Here is a 24,152-nt window from a genome sequence, read left to right on the forward strand (position 1 = left end):
CAAAAATGGCTTGTTAATGAGAGACATCAGAGGAGAATGGCCAGACTGGTCAAAGCTGACAGGAAGGTGACAGTAACATAAATAACCACATATTACAACAGTAGTATGCAGAAGAGGATCTCTGAACAAACAATACTTTAAGCCTCTAAGTGGATAGGCTACAACAGCAGAAGAAAAAATAAGTCTAATAATGAATAAAGTGCTCACTGCGTGTATGTATAAACAACTAAACATTTTCATACGCCGATATAATTTTTACACTAAATTGACATTTGTTTAAGGTATGGACTACTAATCACTTATTCAGATGTATTTGGACTAAACTGTAGGATCTTACCACTGACAAACATCCATCTATCCATCCATTATCTTAACCAGCTTATCATGAACGGGGCCGCAGGGGGGCTGGAGCCTATCCCAGCATACATTGGGCGAAAGGCAGGAATAAACCCTGGACAGGTCGCCAGTCCATCGCAGGGCACACACACCATTCACTCACACACTCATACCTACGGGCAATTTAGACTCTCCGAAGTACCTGGAGGAAACCCACGCAGACACGGGGAGAACATGCAAACTCCGCACAGAGAGGCCCCGGCCGACGGGGATTCAAACCCAGGACCTCCTTGCTGTGAGGCGGCAGTGCCACCCACTGCACCATCCGTGCCGCCCCACTGACAAACAGCAACATTTAATTGGATTATTTTAATAATACAATTCTGCTTTGATAATTTCCAATGAATGCAATGAATGTTTTATTCGTTTGTATGTGTACAAACATGTCGGACTTGTCCATTTCAATGTGAGAACTCATGCAACTTAAAATAATGCCTCACAACAAACAGTTCCCTGAATTGTATTGTAGAAATAAATAAAAAAAACAGTGATTTGAAAACTACAAAGTTGGAGTGAGACAGAGAGTACACAATAACACAGACCAAAGGCCTTAATGTTTATAAGACAATGCAAAATGCTTTGAACATCACTCTCTGTGGTAAAATTTCACAGAAGAGGGCAGTATTTTCCCCATGTAAATTCAACATGAACATGAAAAGGCAATACATTGAATTCAGTAACTGTATCCTTTTGCTAAAGGTAAAATATTTGGTGAAAGTCTCATTCAGTGTGGTAATACCCAAGAGAAATACAAGGCAGTGTTGCATTCTGAACTGTTGTTCAACAATGTTTTTTGTCTTCCATCACAATCATTAGCTGTCATTTGCAACAGTATTTTCACATCTGGTTTTTCCAAATGAAATATGAATTTAAAAAATCAGTTCCAGTGAGCATTCCAACCTGCCTTTAATGCCCTCTACAGGTCAAATAGAGCATTTCAGGCTTACAACTGCCCCGGTCTAAAGTGATCAGTACCTGACCATTTCATTTATTTTTAATATAATATAATGTAACATAATAAATAAATGTATCACTATGAAGGTTGTCTTCCCATGGCACCTACAAATAATTGTACTTACTAATAGCACTTGAATAACCTCTAACTATGTTAAATTCAAGTTTTAATGCAAAAATTGTCTCCCCTTTTTCCCCCTCCTTTACTGTTTTCAAAGCAGAAGTACATTATGAAGTGAACAGATGATGTGTTCTGAAAACACAAGCCTTGATGCATTGTTTCACCACAAAACATACCAGCACAGCTGTAAAGCTCAGCTAAACAGGAACTTGGACTAGAACTACTGAATTTATTGCACTTAACTTCTTAAGGACTTAAAAATAAAAAGGATTTAAGGTGAAAATGTGAAAAAATTTGATTAACTGCCAATGTTTTTTTAATCTAAGGATTACAATTAATTTCGATGTTTTAAGCACCGCTAGGCAGACGGACACCCACACACACAAAATAAGACAAGTAAATAAAGCTGAAAATAAGGGCACATAGACCATGTTTCATTGTAATGCTTGTTTGAAATGGACAGTTGGAATGATGAACATCAATACTATACATTATGGTCCCGAGCATTCATAAATTACAGTTACTGTTCATGCACTGCATATGCACCAAGAGAGGTTCAGGCTTTCTTCTTCGAGTTCAGTTCAGTATCACACCAGAGAAATGAAATCTGTTCCATCTGTTTCATGACCGGACATTAATGGCCGACATCATAGGTTGCAAAAACTGTGGTTGTAACTACAGTAAAAAAATGCATGACTATTAAGAAATGAATGGTCAGGTTTAAGTGGTTACAATAAAACGAACTAAACTAAAATCAATAAATGTAATAAATATTGGTCAATGGCTTTGTTCGGTTATCGATGCCATTTGAGATCATTCTTCAACTACCCTCACGATACCATGACTGACCCTAATTACCAACGAAAATATGAGCATACCTACATACTTAAAAACAGGCTTCCCTGGTACTGGAGGCAAGCAGGAGTTGTCCATGCACTGCTTTTCTGTTTTCTTTCAAAGCACGTTTTAACAAAAAGGCAGTTTATGTCTTTACGGTAACCTTGTTACCTTGAGCTGAACGAATCACTCCAGAGCGGCCATTTTATGGCTACTTTTACAGTTCATAATGAAGCTGACTGTGTATGAAGGCAACCCACAGCCAACAAACACTAAAAGCCTTTCAGACCTTCAGCATGCCCAGTGCTGATCTCACAGCACAACAAAGAGGACACAGCGCTAGAATGAGCACACTGATGATTAACACACTGATGATTAACACACTGATGATTAACACACAGATCACTCTTCCGGCTGGATGGTGCGTAAAGGTGAGGTGTAATTTCAAAAGGACTTGGGAGAATAATGGTTCATGAGGGGGGACCTGCATCCTTAAGGCAAGGGAATAACACAAAACTACAGCCTTGTCCCTCTGTACCACCACAGCCATGAAATGGACAGATATTTATAAAAAAAGAAAAGAAAAAAAAAGGACATAAATGAGTCGCTTGACACCAGGTCAGAAGAGAAGCGATTCCCCAGTTGCGGGGGTTTGGTGAGAGCCTGTCTGGACGTGGGCTCCAGGCCGATGCAGGGTTCCCCTCAGGCCGGACGGCGGGGGTCTGGGGGAGCATGGACGGAGCCTCAGATACGGAAGCTCTCGCCCTTGCCGTCGATGTGGCGCAGACGCAGGTACACGTCCGTGCCGACGCCCTGCAGGGACTGCACGGTGAGGGAGCCGCCCAGGTACTCCGCGTACGCCCGGGAGGTGGGCAGACCGAAGCCAAACCTGCGGGGGGAGCGACGGACACGGGTGAGCGAGAGGGAACCAAAAAACACAATCTGCCCTCAGAGTGACTGGCCTCCATCTCGTAAGAGAGCTACATTTCAGATAATCAAATTCCACATTGTGCAGTAGGTAACTCTCTAGGCATTAATAAAGTGTGAAGGCGTTTATAGGGGGCACACTATAGCCTAGTGGCCAAGTTGCTTGATTGAGATGCAGAAAGTTAGTGGTGCAAACCCCAGTGTAAACATGATAATACAGGAATATCAGTGCAGCTGCTGAGCCCTTGAGCTAGGCCCTTAACCCCACATTCTACAGGGCGGACTGGCGCTTGCTTAGTCAAATCAACTGTAAGTCGCTTTAGATAAAAGCATCAGCTAAATGAGAAATTGTGATTATTAAGAGCGCAGACCGCAGGGGGCGCTGGCGTGCCTACCCGTGCATGGGGCCGGCCTGCGGCCCGCTGTTGGTCATGGTGTCGAACAGGTTGCTGACGCGCGGGTCCTGCGTGCTCTCTTCGGCCGTGCTGAAGTGGTAGTCCATCACCTTGTCCAGGATGGCATGGGGGACACCCCCGCCCCGGTCAGAGATCCTGCAGCCAACGCAGACACGGTTCAACCGCATCCCTCACCGCAACCGCATCTCCATTTGCACATTGTAATTAAAGCTTTTTAATTGGAAAGTTCTCATGCTAAACTCTGCACCATTTAGAGTTCAGGATTGTGTTCGATCACATACAGATTCATTGCAACGGACATTTAAACCAAGGGTGCCCACATTTCTGCACCCCACTGCATATGTAGAATATCTACTGCACCAGACTGTGTGATGACTGAGCAAGGGTACATAAGGCTATGAATGACTCCCTGAGCTTCCATTTACACCTCTGTGCCCGGCGGACTTACCGAATGACAAAGTCGGTCTCGTTGTTAGCGATGGTGACCACCACGTCAGGCACATTGTAGGGGGTCTCCAGGTGACTCTCCATGGTCGCCCTAAGAGCGCACAGCACACACAGGTTATTTACGTGTACATGTCTAAATGGCTACTGAAAAATGTATACAATGCGCACTAAAGTAATCTGAGCATTGTCTGTGAGGTAAATGGATGATCGCCAGGAGTAAAGCGGTGTCCGTGAGAGAGAGCGGTGTCCGTGAGAGAGAGGGGTGTCCGTGAGAGAGAGGGGTGTCCGTGAGAGAGAGGGGTGTCCGTGAGAGAGAGGGGTGTCCGTGAGAGAGAGCGGTGTCCGTGAGAGAGAGGGGTGTCCGTGAGAGAGAGCGGTGTCCGTGAGAGAGAGGGGTGTCCGTGAGAGAGGGTGTCCGTGAGAGAGAGTGTCTGTGAGAGAGGGGTGTCTGTGAGAGAGAGCGTCTGTGAGAGAGGGTGTCCGTGAGAGAGCGGTGACCGTGAGAGAGAGCGTCTGTGAGAGAGAGGACTGTCTGTGAGAGAGAGGGGTGTCTGTGAGAGAGAGCGTCCGTGAGAGAGAGGTGTCAGAGAGAGGGGTGTCTGTGAGAGAGAGGGGTGTCTGTGAGAGAGAGGAGTGTCCGTGAGAGAGTGGTGGCTGTGAGAGAGGGTGTCCGTGAGAGAGCGGTGACTGTGAGAGAGAGCGTCTGTGAGAGAGAGGGGTGTCTGTGAGAGAGAGCGTCTGTGAGAGAGAGCGTCTGTGAGAGAGAGCGTCTGTGAGAGAGAGCGCGTCCGTGAGAGAGAGCGCGTCCGTGAGAGAGAGCGCGTCCGTGAGAGAGGGGTGTCTGTGAGAGAGGGCGTCCGTGAGAGAGGGCGTCCGTGAGAGAGGGCGTGTGTGAGAGAGGGCGTCTGTGAGTGAGGGTGTCTGTGAGAGCGGCTGACCTCATGGCGTTCTTGAGCAGCTCAGGCAAGATGTAGTCGAGTGGCAGGGGGATGAAGGGGAATCGTGCCGCCACATGTCCGTTGATCCGCACCAGCGGGGAGTTCCCGTACTGGTGCTCACAGAGACGCCTGCGCCCACAGGAGAGAGGTGTGAGGAGGACACACGCACGCTCTCACACACACACACCCACACCCACACACACGCACGCACGCTCTCACACACACACACACCCACACCCACAGACACACACCACGCACACACTCAAATACACTCTCACACAGACTCAACCCCACTCACTCACTCTCTCGCTCTCTCATATTCACACACCTCTCACGCACCCCTCACACACACACACAAACTTGCTCTCTCCCTCACACACAGTACAGAAAGACCTTTCAGCTCCAGGTCTACAGTACATTTTTAACCTCAATCAAAGTAGGCACTCAAAAATAGTATTCCAGTATGCAAAAGAAAAACTGTCGACCGCTGCTAATGAATGCCACTTAACCTGGGCAGTGAAATGTATTTATTCTTCCCTAAGATTGAAGACAGAAAACAGGGGATAACCCCTCCTTTTTACAACTTCACATTACAAGTTCACCATCAGTTACCCCAACTGGAAACCCCCACAGAAGCCACCTATTCAAAACTAAAGAATTGTCTCATACACAGAAAATTGGCACAGTATTTAATTTCGCTCATTTTCTCTCACTCAATATGCATGAAGTGATGTACTGTCGTACAGAATTACTGAGGATTGAGAATCTCTGCCTTTCCAACCTAATGAAGAAAACGTTTTACATGTATTTAACAGAACAATGGGGCATTCCCTCAGAATAAAGAAAAACTCTGCCAGGACCATGCAAAGCCACTACTATAGTATGTTATCAGGGGAGCCTGCATGTTAGTAAAGCACTGGTTCAATGTATATCACAACATACAGTTGCAACATCATCTTTAAGGTGAGTACATGCTTTTGCTAGCTACAGTCTGAGCCAACTAAATGCAATGATGGCAAATACATATTTTTAAACATAGTGGAGGTTGGTGAAGACAGTATATAGGCAATCGAACGCATAAACTGTTAAATTCAGAAAAAAATGGATTCATAATTATTACGATTTCAGAATTTAAAGATCGGTGAAGGGGAGCAGCAACAAGGTAGTACACAATCACAATGAGGAAGCAGCACACATCATTAAAAAACACAAAGCTTTTAGATCAGAACCAGAGGAGTACATACTTAACACACAAATAAGCAGAAAACCTGGCTGAGTAAACGGGTTTTACAAATTTTGCATGCAAAGTACTCGAGTGATTCGACGTTTATTTGTGTGCATGTAAAGCAGGGAGTCGCGTGACTCGAGACTCATTTTGGGCAAGTAAAGCAAGTACTGAAGTGAATCCAAAAGTCTGCATGGGCAGCAGGCCTGGGAATATTTGCCAAATTGTGGACAGCGAGCTCAGGACACAAAGTGCCCCTTAATGGAGCCCCTCCCTCCTCAGCAGGTCAGCAGGACCCGAGGCCCCCACAGCCAATGAAACGCCAGCACAGTTTCAGAGCTCAGACGTCAGAACATTCAAACCTGCAGAACAACCAGGAATCTGGTGGGACACTCACCGGGCGAAAACCACCCATTTCTCGATGATCTTTTTTGGGGAAAGGCGTCTGCAGATTATTCCCACATAGTCAGGCTGTAACAGATGACAAACGTGTGATTGAGCGCAAGGAGGCAGGTTACCGTGGCCTCTCTCCTGCACCCTGACATGAAGGAGAATGTGCTTTTCATCATTTAACGCTGCAGCCTGACTCCCAAACGCCCTCACTGAGCTTCGGACAGCGGTCAGTGAGGGCCCAACCAGAGGCATATGACAATGATTACCGTTTCCCACATGCCCTTTGTTTCACACAGGATAGGGAATGGACAGGAAATGAATGCATTGTTATCCTGCACCTCCTATGAAACTCCTGATATTCAGTTATGTGCAGTCCAACGGTCAGCTTTACAGCCAGCTGACCAAATGACTGGTGCTACACCAGTCAATATAAAAGTGCTGACAATCTGAACTCCTGCCTTGTCAGATCTATAAAGTTCATCGAGAAAGAACAAATTTGCCATGGATTTTTGAGCATTATGACTTAAAACATTATTATTATTTTTTATTCATTGGTGCCCAATATGAGGCTGAACATGTCCAATTCCCACCCTAATTTGGAATGTCCAATTAATTATTTGTCAATTGCAGCCGCGCTCATAAGCGATCCTCACTGTTGATTCGGGAGAGTGGACCCATTCCCCTCCAAAACACCCTCCTATAACCTGGGCAATGTCGTTAATGCCACAGTCGGCAACTGGCACGGGCTGGATTCATTACAAGAGCACACCAATTTGCATACTCGTCTTTTAAAGTTACATACATGAAGTTGATTTTCATGTTACTTACATGAAAATTGCTGTACAGCCCAATCAAATTTCAGTAGGTGTGGCTTTTCACAATCCAAAAGCACCAGCACAGTCAGAACACAAGGGGGCAGTAAAGAGCTCCAGACACAAACCCATTTTACTGATACTTACTGAAACTCATGTGTAATCTCAGTGGGGGCGCTATATTGCTTTGCAGGTTAGATTTCTTTTTTTTCTTTTTTTTCAAATGGGACTGCAGTGTCTCCTATACTGCTTGATAATCATAAGTTATTTAGAGAACGTTTACATGCTAAACAATATGGCCTCCGCCAATCCACACACAGTACTGCATTACAAAAACGCCTTAAAATACTGCCTTTTGGTCATGAGTGGATATGTATGTACATCCACGCTCACAGAATCAACCTGCAAAAAAAATCCATTGGATACATTTTTCCCCATACAACACTACATAGGCGGTATGAGACAACAGGCTTCGACATGAAACCCAGCATTGATACTCTTGAGTGCATATTAAGTTTCCTTCACTGGCTGTTTGTGTTTTGGCACACATCTCTGATTGGATCAATACTTATGCAAGAGTACAGAGTAACGCACGTGAGAGGAACACAGTGATCCTCTGAAGCAGCAAAATCACCACACAAATTCCCCCCCCACCACCACACCTGACCGAAATGCACACAAAGAATGAACAATACATACAAGCTGTCAATCATGTCCATCAAAAACATTCTGTTAAATGTAAAAGTATTGGAAACAGAGAAATACACATTTTGCTGTTTTAGCTCTGTCATCCTGCCTATGAAATTAAGAAATGACTATAAGGTTAAAATGTAGACAGTCAGCCTTAACTGGAGGGTAGTTTGATCCGTATGGGGTGATCGCTGTCCTCCCATTTTAGGTGAGCAAAATTAATTGGACAATTGGTTGCTCAGCTGTTTCTTGGCTAGCTGTGTGTCTCATGTTGGAGGTAGTATTATGGCCTGGTCATGTTGGAGGTAGTATGATGGGGCCTGGTCATGTTGGAGGTAGTATTATGGCCCGGTCATGTTGGAGGTAGTATTATGGGGCCTGGTCATGTTGGAGGTAGTATTATGGGGCCTGGTCATGTTGGAGGTAGTATTATGGGGCCTGGTCATGTTCGAGGTAGTATTATGGGGCCAGGTCATGTTGGAGGTAGTATTATGGCCTGGTCATGTTGGAGGTAGTATTATAGGGCCTGGTCATGTTGGAGGTAGTACAATGGCTTGGACACGCATGGTTGCCCCTAGAGCCGGCTCAAAAACCATTGGATGAAGGAAAATTACCCAAAACACACTGCCAAAGCAGCCACTGAGTGTTTCAGAGCCAAAAAGTGGAATGTTCTTGAAGTCAATCACCTGTCCTAAATCTAATTAAACATGCATTTCACTTGCAGAAGAAGGCAAAATGCCCAACAAACAAACAGAAACTGAAGATGGCTGCAGTACAGGCCTGGCAGAGCATCACCAGTGTCTGGTGTTATCGCTGGGTCACAGACTAAAGGCAGTCATTGAATCCAAAGAATTATCAACCCAGTATTGTATTCCTGATTATGTTCATTCGTCCAATTACTTTTGGTCCCCTAAAATGGGGGACTATGTATGAAACGGCTGCAATTCCTACACGGATCACCCAGTACGGAAATACCCCAAATTATAGCTGCCAGTCGGAACTGTGAGGTATTGGAGCTGCACCATTTTCTTGTTTGAGAAATGAAAGTGTGTGTGGAGTGGCCCTTCATTCAGCTTGTGTGTTGGCTAATTTATTTAATTGGTTAACTATCGTGCATTCAAGATGGCAAACTTAATTGAATTTAAACCCCGGCTGTTTCAATTGAAACCCAGGTGCAATTGACTGGCTCGGCCTATTTAAGTGTCTGTCAGTAGGGAAAGGGGAATGGGAAGGTGAGCCCACAACACTCACTTGTGCTTTTAAAATAAATTATACATTGTTATCGTCGCAGTTGTTTTTAGGCCTTTTTAACAGTGTGTATGCGAGACGAATATTGACCTCGTGCAGAGAGAGGAGATTTTAAGCCTTTTTAACAGTGTGTAAGACAGACGTACATTGTCCTCGTGCAGAGAGAGGTGATGCGTAGCCAACATCCGGATACCCAGTCGTGAGGTCAGTGTGGTGTCCAGGAAATTACGCAGCAGCATCTCATCCTGAAACCACAGACACAGCACCTGTCATCAGCTTTCAGTGTTCATTAGCACATATGGTCTTCATACGGTCACCTTAGCATCTCACACAGCTTTGTCAAACTGAAGTTCATGTAACTTCACAGTGCCCCAGGTGGGACTGTGCCCTGCTTAGGGCGGCCTGTAGCGTAATGGTTAAGGTAAATGACTGGGACAGGCAAGGCTGGTGGTTCGATCCCCGGCGTGGTAACAATATGATCCGCACAGCCGTTGGGCCCTAGAGCAAGGCCCTTGCATTGCACCAGGGGAGGGTTGTCTCCTGCTTAGTGTACGTCGCTCTGGATAAGATTGGCCAAATGCCAATAATGTAATGTAATGTAATTTATTTAAATCCTGCAAGTACTGCTTCCTGGTGCATAGGGTCACAGGAGCCTCTAAAAACCAAATAACATGCAGGGGAAATGTGCCTCTGCCTAAGTATAGTGTACAGGGGAACACAGCTTGTGCCTGGCATTCATTCTCGGCTGTGAAATATTACCAAGGGGTAAATCCAGCTTTTTTAAAATGACCATGTTTTTTAAGGCAATTGATGCAAAAGCTGTTTGGATCTGCTCCAGGTAGTGCACAGTGCCATGTGAGGGTGCATGACCAAGTGTCACATGTTTTTCCAAGAACAACTCACTTGGTTCCAAGTATTTATACCAACTATATTTGCACTTTTTATTTTCTGCACTGCATTCCGTGGGCATATTTTTACGGGAAGGGTGCTCAATAAAATAAAACTTGAATTAACTGTTAATAGGCCAACTCAGTGATTTTGGTTGTTAATAAAATAATAGATAATAAGTACACCTGGCTTAGATAAAATATGCAATAATGTAATAATACAAATTTTAAAAAAGTTGGACTCCCGTACACTGTATCTTGCAAAACAACCTTCAATTGTGTAACCAACAAACATTTTGGATACAATCCTTCGTCAGTGTCTAGTCAGTATTCCAAAATGTTTGTTGGTTATGATAAGTGTGCCTCTCTGCAGACCCCCAAAAGGAAACAGACTGTGTTTACCATGTTGACACAGGGTCAGCGAGGTTTGATGAAGAGACAGTGCTCGTCAATACAGGACTATTGCTCCCATCATTGCGCTGCCTCAGCGTAATTCTGCCACCTCAGTGGAATGCTCCCAGAATTGTTGAGTTGAAATAGTACTGTATAGATCATGGCTTTTCCCCACATACAGTGCTTGGTGTCTTTAGAAGCTAATGTTGTGGGAATGAGTTTGGTGTCATTGGTGGTTGGGTGCTGTATAAAGATCTTGAAATACCATTTAGAAATAAACCACAGGAAATGCAAGTAACCTGTGAGTCAGCAGCCAGCTGTGCTACAAAGGTTAACCAGGTTTGTCTGACATACAGAGATAACATCAGCAGGACCATTGTTGTTACTGAAGTCTTGTGACTAATCTTTTGGAGTCAGACAAATGAGAAACATTTAATTAACCATGTTCCAGTAGCGCCTGGAAACACTACACACGTTTCCTTTGCCTCTCAAGATACTTCCGCTTATTGGTGTATTTGGGGGGTTCCTACAGTTACACAATTTAAGGTTGTTTTGTAAGAAAGTGTGCGGGAGTCCAACTTCTTTTTGTTAATAAAATAATAGAATGCTAGAAAGCACACACTCTATGCAAAAATGCATGCAAACAGTGCAGGAACATGTAAATGCAGCAGGAATGGAAAAAGACAGCGCAGCAACATATAAACGCAGCGCAGGAACGTGTAAACGCACCGCGGGAACGTGTAAACGTAGCGTGGGAACGTGTAAACGCAGCGCAAGAACGTGTTAAATGCAGGGCAGCAACGTATAAACGCAGCGCAGGAACGTGTAAACGCAGCGCAGGAACGTGTAAACGCAGCGCAGGAACATGTAAACGCAGCGCGGGAATATGTAAACGCAGCGCAGGAACATGTAAACGCAGCGCAGGAACGTGTAAACGCAGCGCAGGAACGTGTAAACGCAGCGCAGGAACGTGTAAACGCAGCGCGGGAACATGTAAATGCAGCGCGGGAACGCGTAAATGCAGCGCGGGAACGTGTAAACGCAGCGCGGGAACGTGAAAACGCAGCGCGGGAACATGTAAATGCAGCGCGGGAACGTGTAAACGCAGCGCGGGAACATGTAAATGCAGCGCGGGAACGTGTAAATGCAGCGCGGGAACATGTAAATGCAGCGCGGGAACGTGTAAATGCAGCGCGGGAACGTGTAAACGCAGCGCGGGAACATGTAAACGCAGCGCGGTAACGTGTAAACGCAGCGCGGTAACGTGTAAACGCAGCGCGGGAACATGTAAACGCAGCGCACGAACGTATAAACGCAGGAACGTATAATCGAAGCGCAGAAATGTATATACGCAGTGCAGGAATGCACACACTCTTCAGATGCTCTGTTACCTGGATGTGCCTGCGGCTCTCCCGCAGGCCCTGGGCCAGCATGGTGACCACATCCTTGTGATCGTCCAGGAGCTGCCGCACCAGCTTGCTGTACTGGGCTTCGGTCTCACGGTCCTTAATCTGCCAGAAGAATTGTCAGAATTAGAAACCGACTGCTAAACTGACACAGCTATCCGTTTTTCTCAGTCCGTTTAGTATATCAACAGAGAACCGGTTTCACAACAGACTCATTAGCTCTTTAGCATGTCAGCTTTGATATTAACTTTATCCCTGTCTTAATTTACCCACAGTTATAAAGTAATTAACTAATAAGGATGTCAATTACCACATACATCTTTCACATTATATGCAGTTACTCATGACTAAACCATGTTACTAAAATACAGCGCTGCAGTTGTAGATTAATCATCTACAACTTAGATGAATAAATGCAAAGTATGGCACTCAAAGGCCATACTTTGCATTTAATTGAACATATCCTTCCAATATTGGACATTTTTACTTATCCAGTCTACTCTGCCTTCTATACTAAAAGTATACTCTTCTCCATTCTATTCTCTTCTATTATATGGCACTCGGCTACACAATACAGTAAAGTGAGAAACCTTTTTTGTTTGCAGTCCACAGCCTGGCTGTACTCAATGAATTGAAAGATGAACAAAGGACAAATGTTTTATGTCAATAGAAGCTTGTCACAGTGCATCAAAAGTAATACAGGCTACAGCCCAAAAATACCACTCACAAAACTTGCCACTCACCAAAATCACATGACCAATGAATTTGGATATGTAACCAAATAGTGCCAACGTACTGCACTGACTATATTACTGCTCATTACCGCTAATTTCAGTGACTGCTGCTACAATCAGTCGCTTGTGTTATGACTGTCCCAACACTTTTGGAAAGCCCCTTATCGTTACCTAGCTATTAACAACAGCCAACACAAAATAGTAAAATGTCAGAAACACTATAACCTATAAAAAAATCTTGACCAGTTTCCTGGATAACTAGTAAAACTTATCTGAAATAATGTTAATTTAGGAAGTACATGCCTGTCCCTAATTACTGCACATCAAGCTAATAAATAACTGCTAGCTAAGCTTATACACCTGGCCATTTTATTAACCAAGAAGATACCTAGCTAACCAGCCAGGAAAGCATGCGTGTAAGGTAATTACTGTACAAAATCAAACCAATTTCTCCCAAAGCTAGAAGAACAGTAAAATTAGATTCTGAGAGGAGAGAAGCTTTATGAATTCATGCAAATACACAAATACAAAAAATGGGAAGTAAGGGTAAAGGCATGATCCGGGGCCAATGATGCGATCCAATGCTCAAAATCTATAAAGGTAGCTAACAAGGCAACCTAACTAGCGAGCTAGCAGTTGTGAATTACACTAGATAACCTAGCGAAATGATTAAGATATATTAAATATCCTTAATACTGAATAATTCTGGGATTGGGGCGGCCTGTAGTGTAGTGGTTAAGGTAAAATGACTGGGACACGCAAGGGCAGTGGTTCTAATCCCGGTGTAGGCCCTTGAGCAAGGCCCTTAACCCAGCATTGCCCCAGGGGAGGATTGTCTCCTGCTTAGTCTAATCAACTGTATGTCGCTCTGGATAAGAGTGTCTGTCAAATGCCAATAATGTAATGTAATGTAATGGATTAGATATTTCTAGCAGCCAATTGCTAGAATGTGAGTTAGGATATTAGCCAGGGAAACATCTAGGTAGGTAGAGCAAGCTATCTACGTAACTAGTAGTTGTGATTTAGATAGCTAACATTAGCTAGCTTGCGAGATGATTAAGCCACATTAAATTTGATATGGCCCCACTTTCATATGCACAATTACACATTAGTCAGTTAGAATATCTGCACATGCCCAGAGTCACTCACCGCTGGAAACTCGCTGAGCATGTAGTACGCCCGGATGTACAGCTCGTGCTGAGGAAGAGAGAAACGGGTTAAATGTCAGAGCACTTATTCTTTCCAGAAGACCCTGACCCTGGGCAATCATTCAACTGCGTCATACATCTAACACCATCCGCCATCTGCTAACTATAACAGACAACAATACAATAATGAGAACGCTTTACCGTCTCAGTTTGTCTTTTTGCCTGTAGTTAAGGCTGGAGATTTGCACATTCGGCAGCACTGCATTCCAGTTCACGTGCCATTGATGTCGTATTAATAAGATGTTTGAAAGAGGTTTCGATTTTTAGAGTCATTAAGATTTGTATACATTTTATTATTACATTTTACAGGTTTCACAAAATTATGCAGGCTAATTGGTCCTATTGAACACTACTTGTTATTCTCAACCTGGCTGAGTAACTGAGTCAGGTGCCAGTATATCATGCTGAGGCCTATCCTCATCACCCACAGGCCTTGAGCAAGGAGCAAAAATGTACAGACATAACAAGTTTTACTTTTCTACACAATGAGGTGGTTGTCTGTGGTAGCGGCATATACATACATGATTCCACAGCCTCTCTTAGACGATATAAAGTATTGCAGTAAACATGATTACTGTGTTACAGTGTTGACTCTGTTGGCAGGCTTGATACTTCTGCACAAAAGACCATTATAATTGGACCTGGTCTGAAATGTCATCCTCACTGGACTGCCTCTTTATTACAAGTGTGGTTTTTTTTTTTTCTCTTCAACCCAACAAAGTGGAATTGTTTCTTTAGATACCTTGTCACACCCAATGACATCTCCCATTTCAGTCACTCCCATTTCTAACATGCAAACACACAGGAAAGAGAACCCTATTCCTTACATCGCCAAACGGGGGGGGGGGACTGAGGTTAGCAAGCCTCCGTAAGCTTTAACCCTGGTTTTCCACATCACATCAGGCTAACGAACTGAGACGCATTATAGCACCCCCCCTTTGACTAATCAACTATTTGAAAAAGGTGTCTCCAGTCCTGGCAGATTCAGTAGAGCTCAGGAGAGGTGGAGATTATCTACATGCAAAATACATCTGCTGGCTTTCTCCAAAAATGTACCATACAAAAGATATAAATTCTCAACAAAATGAACACATGCAAGCTTCCTGCACCCTACATATCCATATGCACCAATCCCTTAATTATGGGACAATGGCACAAGCACCATAATTAAGTTCATGAATAAACATTGGTGTGATTGCTTCTGGAAAGATTTTTTTAAATCCTTTATCCAGTTTAGGCTCTAGAATGTGCAGAATGTCATATTAGAAATAAACTGGACAAATCAGTGAGCCTGTGTTCACAGATGACAACCACTATTGTCATAATAGTTAAGCCCCATTTCAGTTGTTAGGCTTTGTCAAGGCAGCCAACGCAAAAAAACTTTGGGCATGTTCAGCCCCAGGTTTTTCTTTTTTTTTTTTTTTAAACACAGCTCACACCTGTTGTAATGATAAGGCAGGACCCACATAACAAACCACCTCCTGTTCTCTCAGCAACAACACACTAACAGGACTGCTGAGAAGTTACCCCTATCCCATTCAGAGCAAGTAAAGTTTAAAGAATGTTGTAGCTTGGGTTCACCGAATGGGACTGTACGCATCACCTGACCAATATCAAGGGTTTACCAACAAAAATATGTCAATATCTCAATACATAATGTGAAATGTGTTTCTTAATTGCTTAACAATTGCTTCATTTAGCCAATTTCATTTTTTCGAATACGTTCCCAGTATCATCGGTCAAAAATCCGGAAGAAAAGAAACATGTATGCACACGCATAAATTCATCTCTGAAGTTCCGAATATGGGATTGGGATGGAGACAAGGCCCCAGGGTCACTACTCCTGAGACTCAGCCGGGTGAAGGAGCCAAGGACCATCGGACACTGTCAGGGGAAGAGGGTCTTGCGTGTAGCATCAGAGCAGCAGCGTTAGCGTTAGCAGTAGCCTTAGCGCAGTGGCCATGGCGATGGGGCACTCACCACCTGCAGGATGGTGGGGTTGCAGCCGATGATGAAGGGGAGGCTGCGGAAGCCTTTGATGCGGTGGGCTATGCGCACCGGGAGCTCTTTGTGCAGGTACTTGGCACTGCTCTTAGGACACAAACAGAAACACAGGGGAGTGTGGGTTAGGTTAGTTTACATACAGCCCATTTACACAGCCAGATATTTAATGAATATTTACTTAATTCAGGTTGAGTACCTTGCTCAAGGGTACAATGGCATTGTACACCAACCTGGGCTTTGCTATCCTAGTTCCATACCCATTATGCAGCACTGCCAACCATGATCTCCTCTACCTTGGGAATCACAGGCTGTCAGAACTGTTCCATTGGTTGTTGTAATTCAGTATCTGATTATGTAAAAACCTAAGGAAATGTTCTGAAATATACACTTCCACTTCTCTCTGCTTGTAAACCACCTCCACCACTTCATTGGCCCTACACTTCAGGGTACACATGTATGGAAATTCAGAGGGCCAGTGGCAACCAGTTGACTGGCACATCCCTCCTTGTTATGCCTGTACATCACAGCACAAATGCACACTGCAGCCAAGTTCACACATTAATAGAAGAGGTAGATAATCTGATATGGGTTGTACAAATGTAATTTGTAAGGTAACACATTTCAACTTGCTTATTTTACTATTAAGCACAGAGCATCAACTGAGTTTTTGAGTATCTGCATAGATTTGTTTGTCTGTTTGGCTGGTAAAAATGATGAATCAACAGATAAATGAATGCATTGATTTACAGCATCAGCAGAACATTATGCTTCACCTATCTGAAGCATGCATGTTATGCCATTGCATTGGCCCATCATATAGTGCCTATCAGTGGTTCTCTCAGCCCTGGGGGACCCATGTCGTCTCAAACACAATTGCAATCCCAAAATTGCTAAATATTACACAACGAGAGGGAGAGGGGGATTACCATGTCCACTAAACCCTAAACCTCACCATTTGTTAGATAATGAAGAATTCAAAGACAAATTAAATGATAATGCATATATACAAAAACCAGCATACACAGGGGTTCTCCAGGACTCAGGACTGAGATTGAGGACCATTGCTATAGGCCATAATCTTTAAAAGGTCTGTTATTGCCATTTGTCAACATGAAGCCCAGAGTCAAAAAACATTCGAGAAGGCGCAAACAACATTTGACAATTTGCAGACCATCTGAATCCATGCCCATTGCACATCAGGCCAATCGCTAAGGAAAGTGGGACTTTGGAATGTCCATTTTGGAAAGTTACAAAACATTTTGGATCCCCCCCCCATTTGTCAGAGAAAAGGCATTTAAGGCAACTTGGCATGCCAATGATATTTCACCTCTGGACATTTAAACAGGGCAGTCATTGATGGACGTCAAGTTAGGTTTTGCCTATTCTCATACAAACAACCTTCTGGACAAAGGTGCATTGACCCAATCACCATGTGCACTGCTATGTAAACACATTTTCCTTTCAGTGAGATATAGTCTTCTCAAGGTCATACTCGGTTTTATCAGAACAGCGCCAAAGTTCATCAGGGCAGCCCAAAGTGAAACGTTTATTTATAGATCCCTTCCCTTTGTAATTTTGTTTATGCCTTCCTGCTTATGCTGTGTCTGCCTGCCTATTCCAGAGTTTGACTAAATCCAGCCAAGTCACAGCTATCCGCTGAAGCATGAGTGTATGCAAAGAGCAAAGAGAAGTAGCCTACATATTGTCCAGGAAATGTCCTACCAGGAAACGGCAATGTCCATTTGTGAATAACTGGCATGGTAATCCTAGCGGGTCTTCACATCTACAAAACACACAGCTTTTCCTCTCCCTGTGTCAGTAAGGACGCAAAGATAGTGGAGCTTCAAACAATGCAACTTTGGATCATCAAATAACTTTTATATTGTTTGTTATATTATTAGCCTACAGTATATTATAATGACTGATGATGCAGGTGTCTCTATGGAGACAGTGTCTACAGATTTCCCTATAGCTAAATCAATAGGTTGTTTGTTACTTCAGCTTAGAGATGGAGTTCAGATTGAGCTGGGGCAAGGGCAAGGGCAAGGGCGCGGCTTGCGGGAAGGAAGCATGGAAATCCGGGGACCACCCCTACTGGTTAAGTAGGCACACACCTGTACCATGTTTTAGTGAAGCGTCCGCTAAATGACCAAAAAGTAAAATGTAAATGCAGTGCAGGCTGTTAAAATGTGCACTCTTTTCTGCAGTACATATCTGAAGCCAGGGAATCACAGACGAGTGAGCTGTTGTTCAAGAGAGACGGGGCTGGAAAGACAGATCTGAAAAGCCACAGAGCGGTTAGATTTATTTTGCCCTGATTATTTGAGTTTATTATTTTTACCCGGATCCCGTGAGGGTGACGGGCAAAGGTTTTTTGTTTCGTTTTGGAGTCGCTCTCGCTCTCCCTCCCTTCCCTGATCAGCATTCTGTAATAAAACGCAGGAGGAATTTCCCAGTGTCCAGCTTGTTTATCGAGGGGGGTGTCATGGCGTGTGACAGGCGCATTTCAGTAAATATCTGTTTCCCCAAGCCCAAAGTGTCCTATGTTCATTTTCATTACTTTCAGTAATTGGCCTAATCTGCCATTTTTTGCAATCAACAATTGTTGCTTGTATTTAAATGGGTTAAAATCTCAGCTATAGAAAAATGTAGTAAGAAAGGACAACATAAGATGCTGATTAATAGTGTGATTTTCATTTTTCATCAGGGTGTGGAAATTAATAATGCAGAAACGATCAAATGGGATTTACTCTATTCTACAAAAAAAGCTATTCTTTGCACATTTAGGTTTCAAATATCTTGTTCAAATATCTTTGCTGACCAGTAGTAGAGATCCAAAAGAGATCATCCGTTATCTGTACATTTTGTCAACTTATTCTTACTCAAATTTTATGTCAGCATCGCAAATCCTTTCTGAAATGCTGAATAAAACGACAATATTGTTACTTTTAATAACCCATCTGGCCCACACCGGTCCATCCAGCCCAAGCCCATAGACGATATTATAACATAAGGGAATGATTACCAGGATGTGATGTCCATCTGCTGACTTCCCAGAATACAGCATGGAGAATGGGGTCAGTCTCACAGAGGGCTGAGGAGGCAGCAAAAGGCATAACACGTCATCCAGTGCTTGAAAATCTTGAATGTTCATTTAGCTTTTTGTGACAGAACATGTGAGGACATTAACCCTTCCAGTCCCGAGAGTGTCGACCTTATACATTTCAACCAATCAAAAGGACTATATATTGCTATAATGCTATATATGCTATAATATTGATTTGAGCCCCTATTAAAACCCTAATAAATGTTCACAATACCCATTAGGATTTGGGTGGGGCCACTTCATATTGGGATATGTATGCATTAGAACGACGCACAATAGGGTAATAGGTAAATGCATGATGTGTTTAAATGGGGTAAACAATGGTTACGCAATCGTGATATGAACAATTTGAGTTTCCGAATTTTACATTTTGCACAAAATATAACCCGCGCGGTAGAGGTAGTTATCCAAAAAACAATCAAAAGAAAGTGCATACGATGAAGTTAACTGCTGTCCAATAATCCGTTATTAATTTGCTTGCTTGTTTGTTTGAGATAACTACATTAGTGTTATCCTTTATTAGTACTGAATACCATAATGGAACACAGTGGGCACAATCTCCTCATTTTGTGTAACATAAAAACGTAGACACTTCCTCTTCCGATTTCACTATGGATGGATTTCCTCTATATAGCTAACGTAGCTAACTTAAATTGAGCTAAAGCTAACTGAGCTAAAATAGCTCAACCATGTGTAATCGGGTCAGCATGCCTTTAGTAGTAATTTACCTACTCGTTTATTTCATATTCGGCAAACATACAAAATACAACGATGCCCTGAATTAACGAGTACTGTATTTGGTTCGAATTTAGTTGGTATAATTATGAACTTTCATTCCATGATTAAGTTACGTTAGCGAAGATGATTCATTATTGATGCAAACGTAACGTTACGTACACAGTAGCATGCTAACGTCTTAGCAAATACAGCCAGCGGTAGCTAGTGCAGGTGCTAACTTGCTAGCTAGCTAACATTGTCCAACACAATGTTACCAACATTAGCAACTAGCTTACAGAAAACGTGTGCTGTGCAATGCGTGTGGCCTATGGTGTTTCAGGTTTAATTTCTGAATAACGTAAGTTGACAATGCACCATTATCTCGCTAGCTTCAGCGCACAGAATAACGAAAAGAAAAATATCGATTTAGCTGGTACTGGTGTGATAGCTTGCGATAACCAAGCAGGCTCACCTTCTCCGCCGATGTATCTATTGCCGACTGACTGTAAAAGGAGGTCACGGCTTTAGATCTCTCCCTGGCCAGTTCGGAATATCCATGTATGGAGGACGTGGACCGAAACCTTTGGTTTACACCGAAGCCAAACAAGAACTGATTGTTGGTTATTTTCTTAGCAGATGATGGCAAAATACTCGTCACCCCGGGACGAGCGAGTCGCAGGGTACCGCAGCCTAGCATCTCTAAAGCCACATCAGTCGCTCTGCGCCGCATTTTCAGATCCCGGAGACAGTCGGTCACAGTTCTTGGGTTCGGTGATTTTTCCAATTTATTTTCTCCTGTATTAGCTACATTTCCTTCAACTTCCCATTCTCGACTCTGGAGAAACTATCTGCTCAGTGCAGCAAAGGACGTTGAATATCTTGTTGTTTTTATAGAGCCTTCACCATTTTTCTTGACGACTCCGTTTAGCTCAAAGCACAAAGCCGCTTGACGCGCTGACACACGTAGAATGGGTGTTCCCACTCCAACCAGATGGGACCAGACTGAGGGCAGATACCCAGTCAATATGACCGACCCTTGCAGTGTCGATTTGGTTTTAATCCACTTATTACCCAAGCAGAGGAAGTGTGCTGAATTTATGAGCACACTCCTCTTACCCAAGCAGAGGGAAGTGTGCTAATGATGCACATATTCCTGAATCTAAGAGCTTTTTTCAAACAGGGCTACAGACAGCAGCTATCGGGGAATACAATGATTACTCGTTGTCAAGGCAACAGGGACGCGTTTGATCATTCCTAATTATCGCATCATTGAGTGACATAGGTAATATCACCAATGCGTTACCAATAATTAGTTTTAAAAGTCATACTAATTTTTTCCATTTGGATTTTGAAATGTAGATGGGTAGTTTATAATTTATAATTTATAATTAATGTATAAAGGCATATAACTATATGTAAAACATTTTTATTACATTTTTATTTTTATACAGTATATATATTGAATCAATACATTTTCACAATACAATACATTAAATCAACAAGAATCATCAATTTGATTTTGGATCAATATATCCTTTGCAGACATCTTGTTAGTTTTTCTAGTGATCGTAAGCATAACGCCTAAGTACTTTTCTCAAGAAAAACAACTCGCCACTCAATCCTGTTGTGACTCTTGTGATAAGACTTTCTCTCCAGCTAAATGTGGAGTTTGCAACATATTTTCTGAATGTATTACATTATCCCAATCTCATCACCTGCAACAACATAATCTAATTAATGGCATTTGGCAGACGCTCTTATCCAGAGCAACATACAGTTGATTAGACTAAGCAGGAGACAGTCCTCCCCTGGAGCAATGTAGGGTTAAGGGCCTTGCTCAAGGGCCCAACGGCTGTGCGGATCTTATTGTGGCGACACTGGGGATCAAACCACCAACCTTGCGGGTCCCAGTCATGTACCTTAACCACTACGCTACAGTCTGCCAGTCTCTAAATTTCATCATCAGTAAACTCCTGCTGCAATCTGCATCTCTGAGGTTTGTTACACTCTCCCAATGAAGCATGCAGAACAGGCAATCATTTTAGTGTCCCCCGGGAAGACTAACAAAAACATATTCTGTAATTATTCACTTAGGAGTAAGTAGCTATATGAGTAAGCATATATTACTGTATATGGTTGAATATTACACTAATGTCATATTCAAATTAAACTGGAAGTTTCAGAAATTGTATCAGCAACTGTAACATTCAGTATTTAATTGCTTTTTTTAATGCATGTGGGATTCCAGATATACAGATGATTTGCAAGCAAATTATGTTTAAGAAAATAAAAGAGTAAAGTAAGTAAGACTGGAATATTCTGCGGCGACCACCAGATTTGATTTTGCTGTGCAGAATTTATCCTGGCAGTCTATGCTTGCAAGGCATACACAGCTGTAGTCCAGTAATTGTTTTAGAAGGCATGCAGCTGATCATTACTCAGAATTCCTTTGCACTTCCTGCCACCCAGGCTCTAACTGACAGCAAACCTATCACAGTGGCTGTAACATGGAGGCACTAGTAAGCTGTAGATTAAGTGATCTCTTTGGCTCTCAGTCTGGACTGTGGAGTCACAAGAAGCCAGCTTTACTTGGGCTTCAGAGAGTGCAGGCCTCAGAATGGCAGCAAGGCTACACCAGTGAAAATGGAAACATACACACAAAAATTGGCCTCTGCAAATTTGGAAAAAATGTGGATAAAATAAAAGTAAGACAATTTCACTGCCTACAGGACACTCAAATTGTGTGTCAAAATTAGACGATTTTTTCCACTCACAATGAGAGAAGATAAATGCCTATGTTCTGTATAGAGGCTTTCTTGGACAGATTGTTCATAGTTTGACTTTCATAATTATATTCACCCTTTATTTATTTTTTGGCTCACACAGGAGGACACTTTGATGACAACTTTTTGTGGATGCGTGGAACTAAAAAGCTGCACCTGGAAACACTTTGGACTTTGCGTTGGGAGCAATATAGTGGGAGCACAAGTTCAAAACAAAAACCATCTGCAGTTGTTTAAGGTAAAAAGCAGATATTCTAGAATCATGAAAGTTGTATGTGATCTGTATGGACAGTGCTCCTGTCCAAGGTACCAGAAAAACGACACTGCAAATAATCTCATAGGTTTAGACTGCAAGTAGAGAAGTATCCTCTGTGTTTATCGAGACCAGGGGTGCCCAATCGTGCCATGGAGGACCGAGAGTATGCAGGTGCAAAAATTAAAATGTAAAAATGTCCCGTTTCAGAGTGTCTTAATCTAAGATTTTAGGCAAGATTGGACAATATACTCTGGTATGAGAGTTAGGCTCTTGGTCAATTCAGTCCAGGCCCTGGATAGATCTACTATTGATATGACTATGGAGAAACACTATCCAGATGTGTGGTTTCTGGCTAATGACCATCTGCCCAGTAATGCAGAATGAGTGTGACCATATGGCTTAGTATTGGCTTCTTCTCCAGTTTATGATGCATCCAGTTTATGACCTCTGTATTACTGGAATTATGTTTTATTGGAATTTTGTAAATCGTAATATCTGTAATTGCCCTTAAAACCCTTTTCATATTTTTCAAAAGCCTGTTTCTATTTTTTTTTAATGTTCCTGCCAATTCTAAATACCCAGTTAATTGTGTCGCCACCAATCACTCCAGCCTCCTGTCACATGATGTCACACTGCTGCTTCCTTTTTTGTCAGTCCAACAGTTCAACCCACACCAGTCCAACAGTTCAACCCACACCAGTCCAGCAGTTCAACCCCACACCAGTCCAGCAGTTCAACCCACCCCATCCACCAGTTCAACCCGCACCAGCAGTTCAACCCACACCAGTCCAGCAGTTCAACCCACACCAGTCCACCAGTTCAACCCACACCAGTCCACCAGTTCAACCCTGCACCCGTCCAGTAGTTCAACCCACCCCATCCACCAGTTCAACCCGCACCAGTCCAGCAGTTCAACCCCACACCAGACCAGCAGTTCAACCTGCACCAGTCCACCAATTCACTGGTGAGCAATGAAATACTGAGTCTAAAAAAATATGCATGGCCATACCAGCTACAGTCAGCAGTGATAGAGTTTGGATTCGATACCAGACTGTGGGGCTCATTCACACACTGGAACTGTGCCTAAATAAATACCTGACTGACAGTCCCTTGCAAAACTCTTTCATTGTTTTTTACATTTTGTTACTGTATTTGGAGGGTGAAAACACAGGAAATAAATATTTAGTAATTATTCTCCTGACCAAACTTTTTATATGAATACAAAGAACTCATTCTTGCTTTTGCATGTCAATG

The 24,152-nt window shown here is 43.0% G+C and overlaps 1 protein-coding gene across 1 annotated transcript; it reads right to left on the minus strand.

The window, feature by feature from the left end:
- Nucleotides 1-731: 731 nt before the first annotated feature.
- LOC133108186 (3-methyl-2-oxobutanoate dehydrogenase [lipoamide] kinase, mitochondrial-like) lies at nt 732-20,955 on the minus strand. Its single transcript, XM_061217628.1, has 11 exons — nt 20,332-20,955; nt 19,062-19,130; nt 16,013-16,123; nt 13,974-14,021; nt 12,076-12,195; nt 9,551-9,649; nt 6,659-6,732; nt 5,037-5,165; nt 4,100-4,189; nt 3,631-3,786; nt 732-3,197 (listed from the first exon to the last, which is right to left on the minus strand). The coding sequence occupies exons 1-11, from the start codon at nt 20,587-20,589 to the stop codon at nt 3,053-3,055; spliced, it is 1,299 nt and encodes a 432-aa protein (XP_061073612.1). The 5' UTR covers nt 20,590-20,955; the 3' UTR covers nt 732-3,052.
- Between the last annotated feature and the right edge of the window lie 3,197 nt (nt 20,956-24,152).

Source organism: Conger conger, chromosome 13, assembly GCF_963514075.1.
Source record: "Conger conger chromosome 13, fConCon1.1, whole genome shotgun sequence".
Lineage (NCBI taxonomy): Eukaryota > Metazoa > Chordata > Actinopteri > Anguilliformes > Congridae > Conger > Conger conger.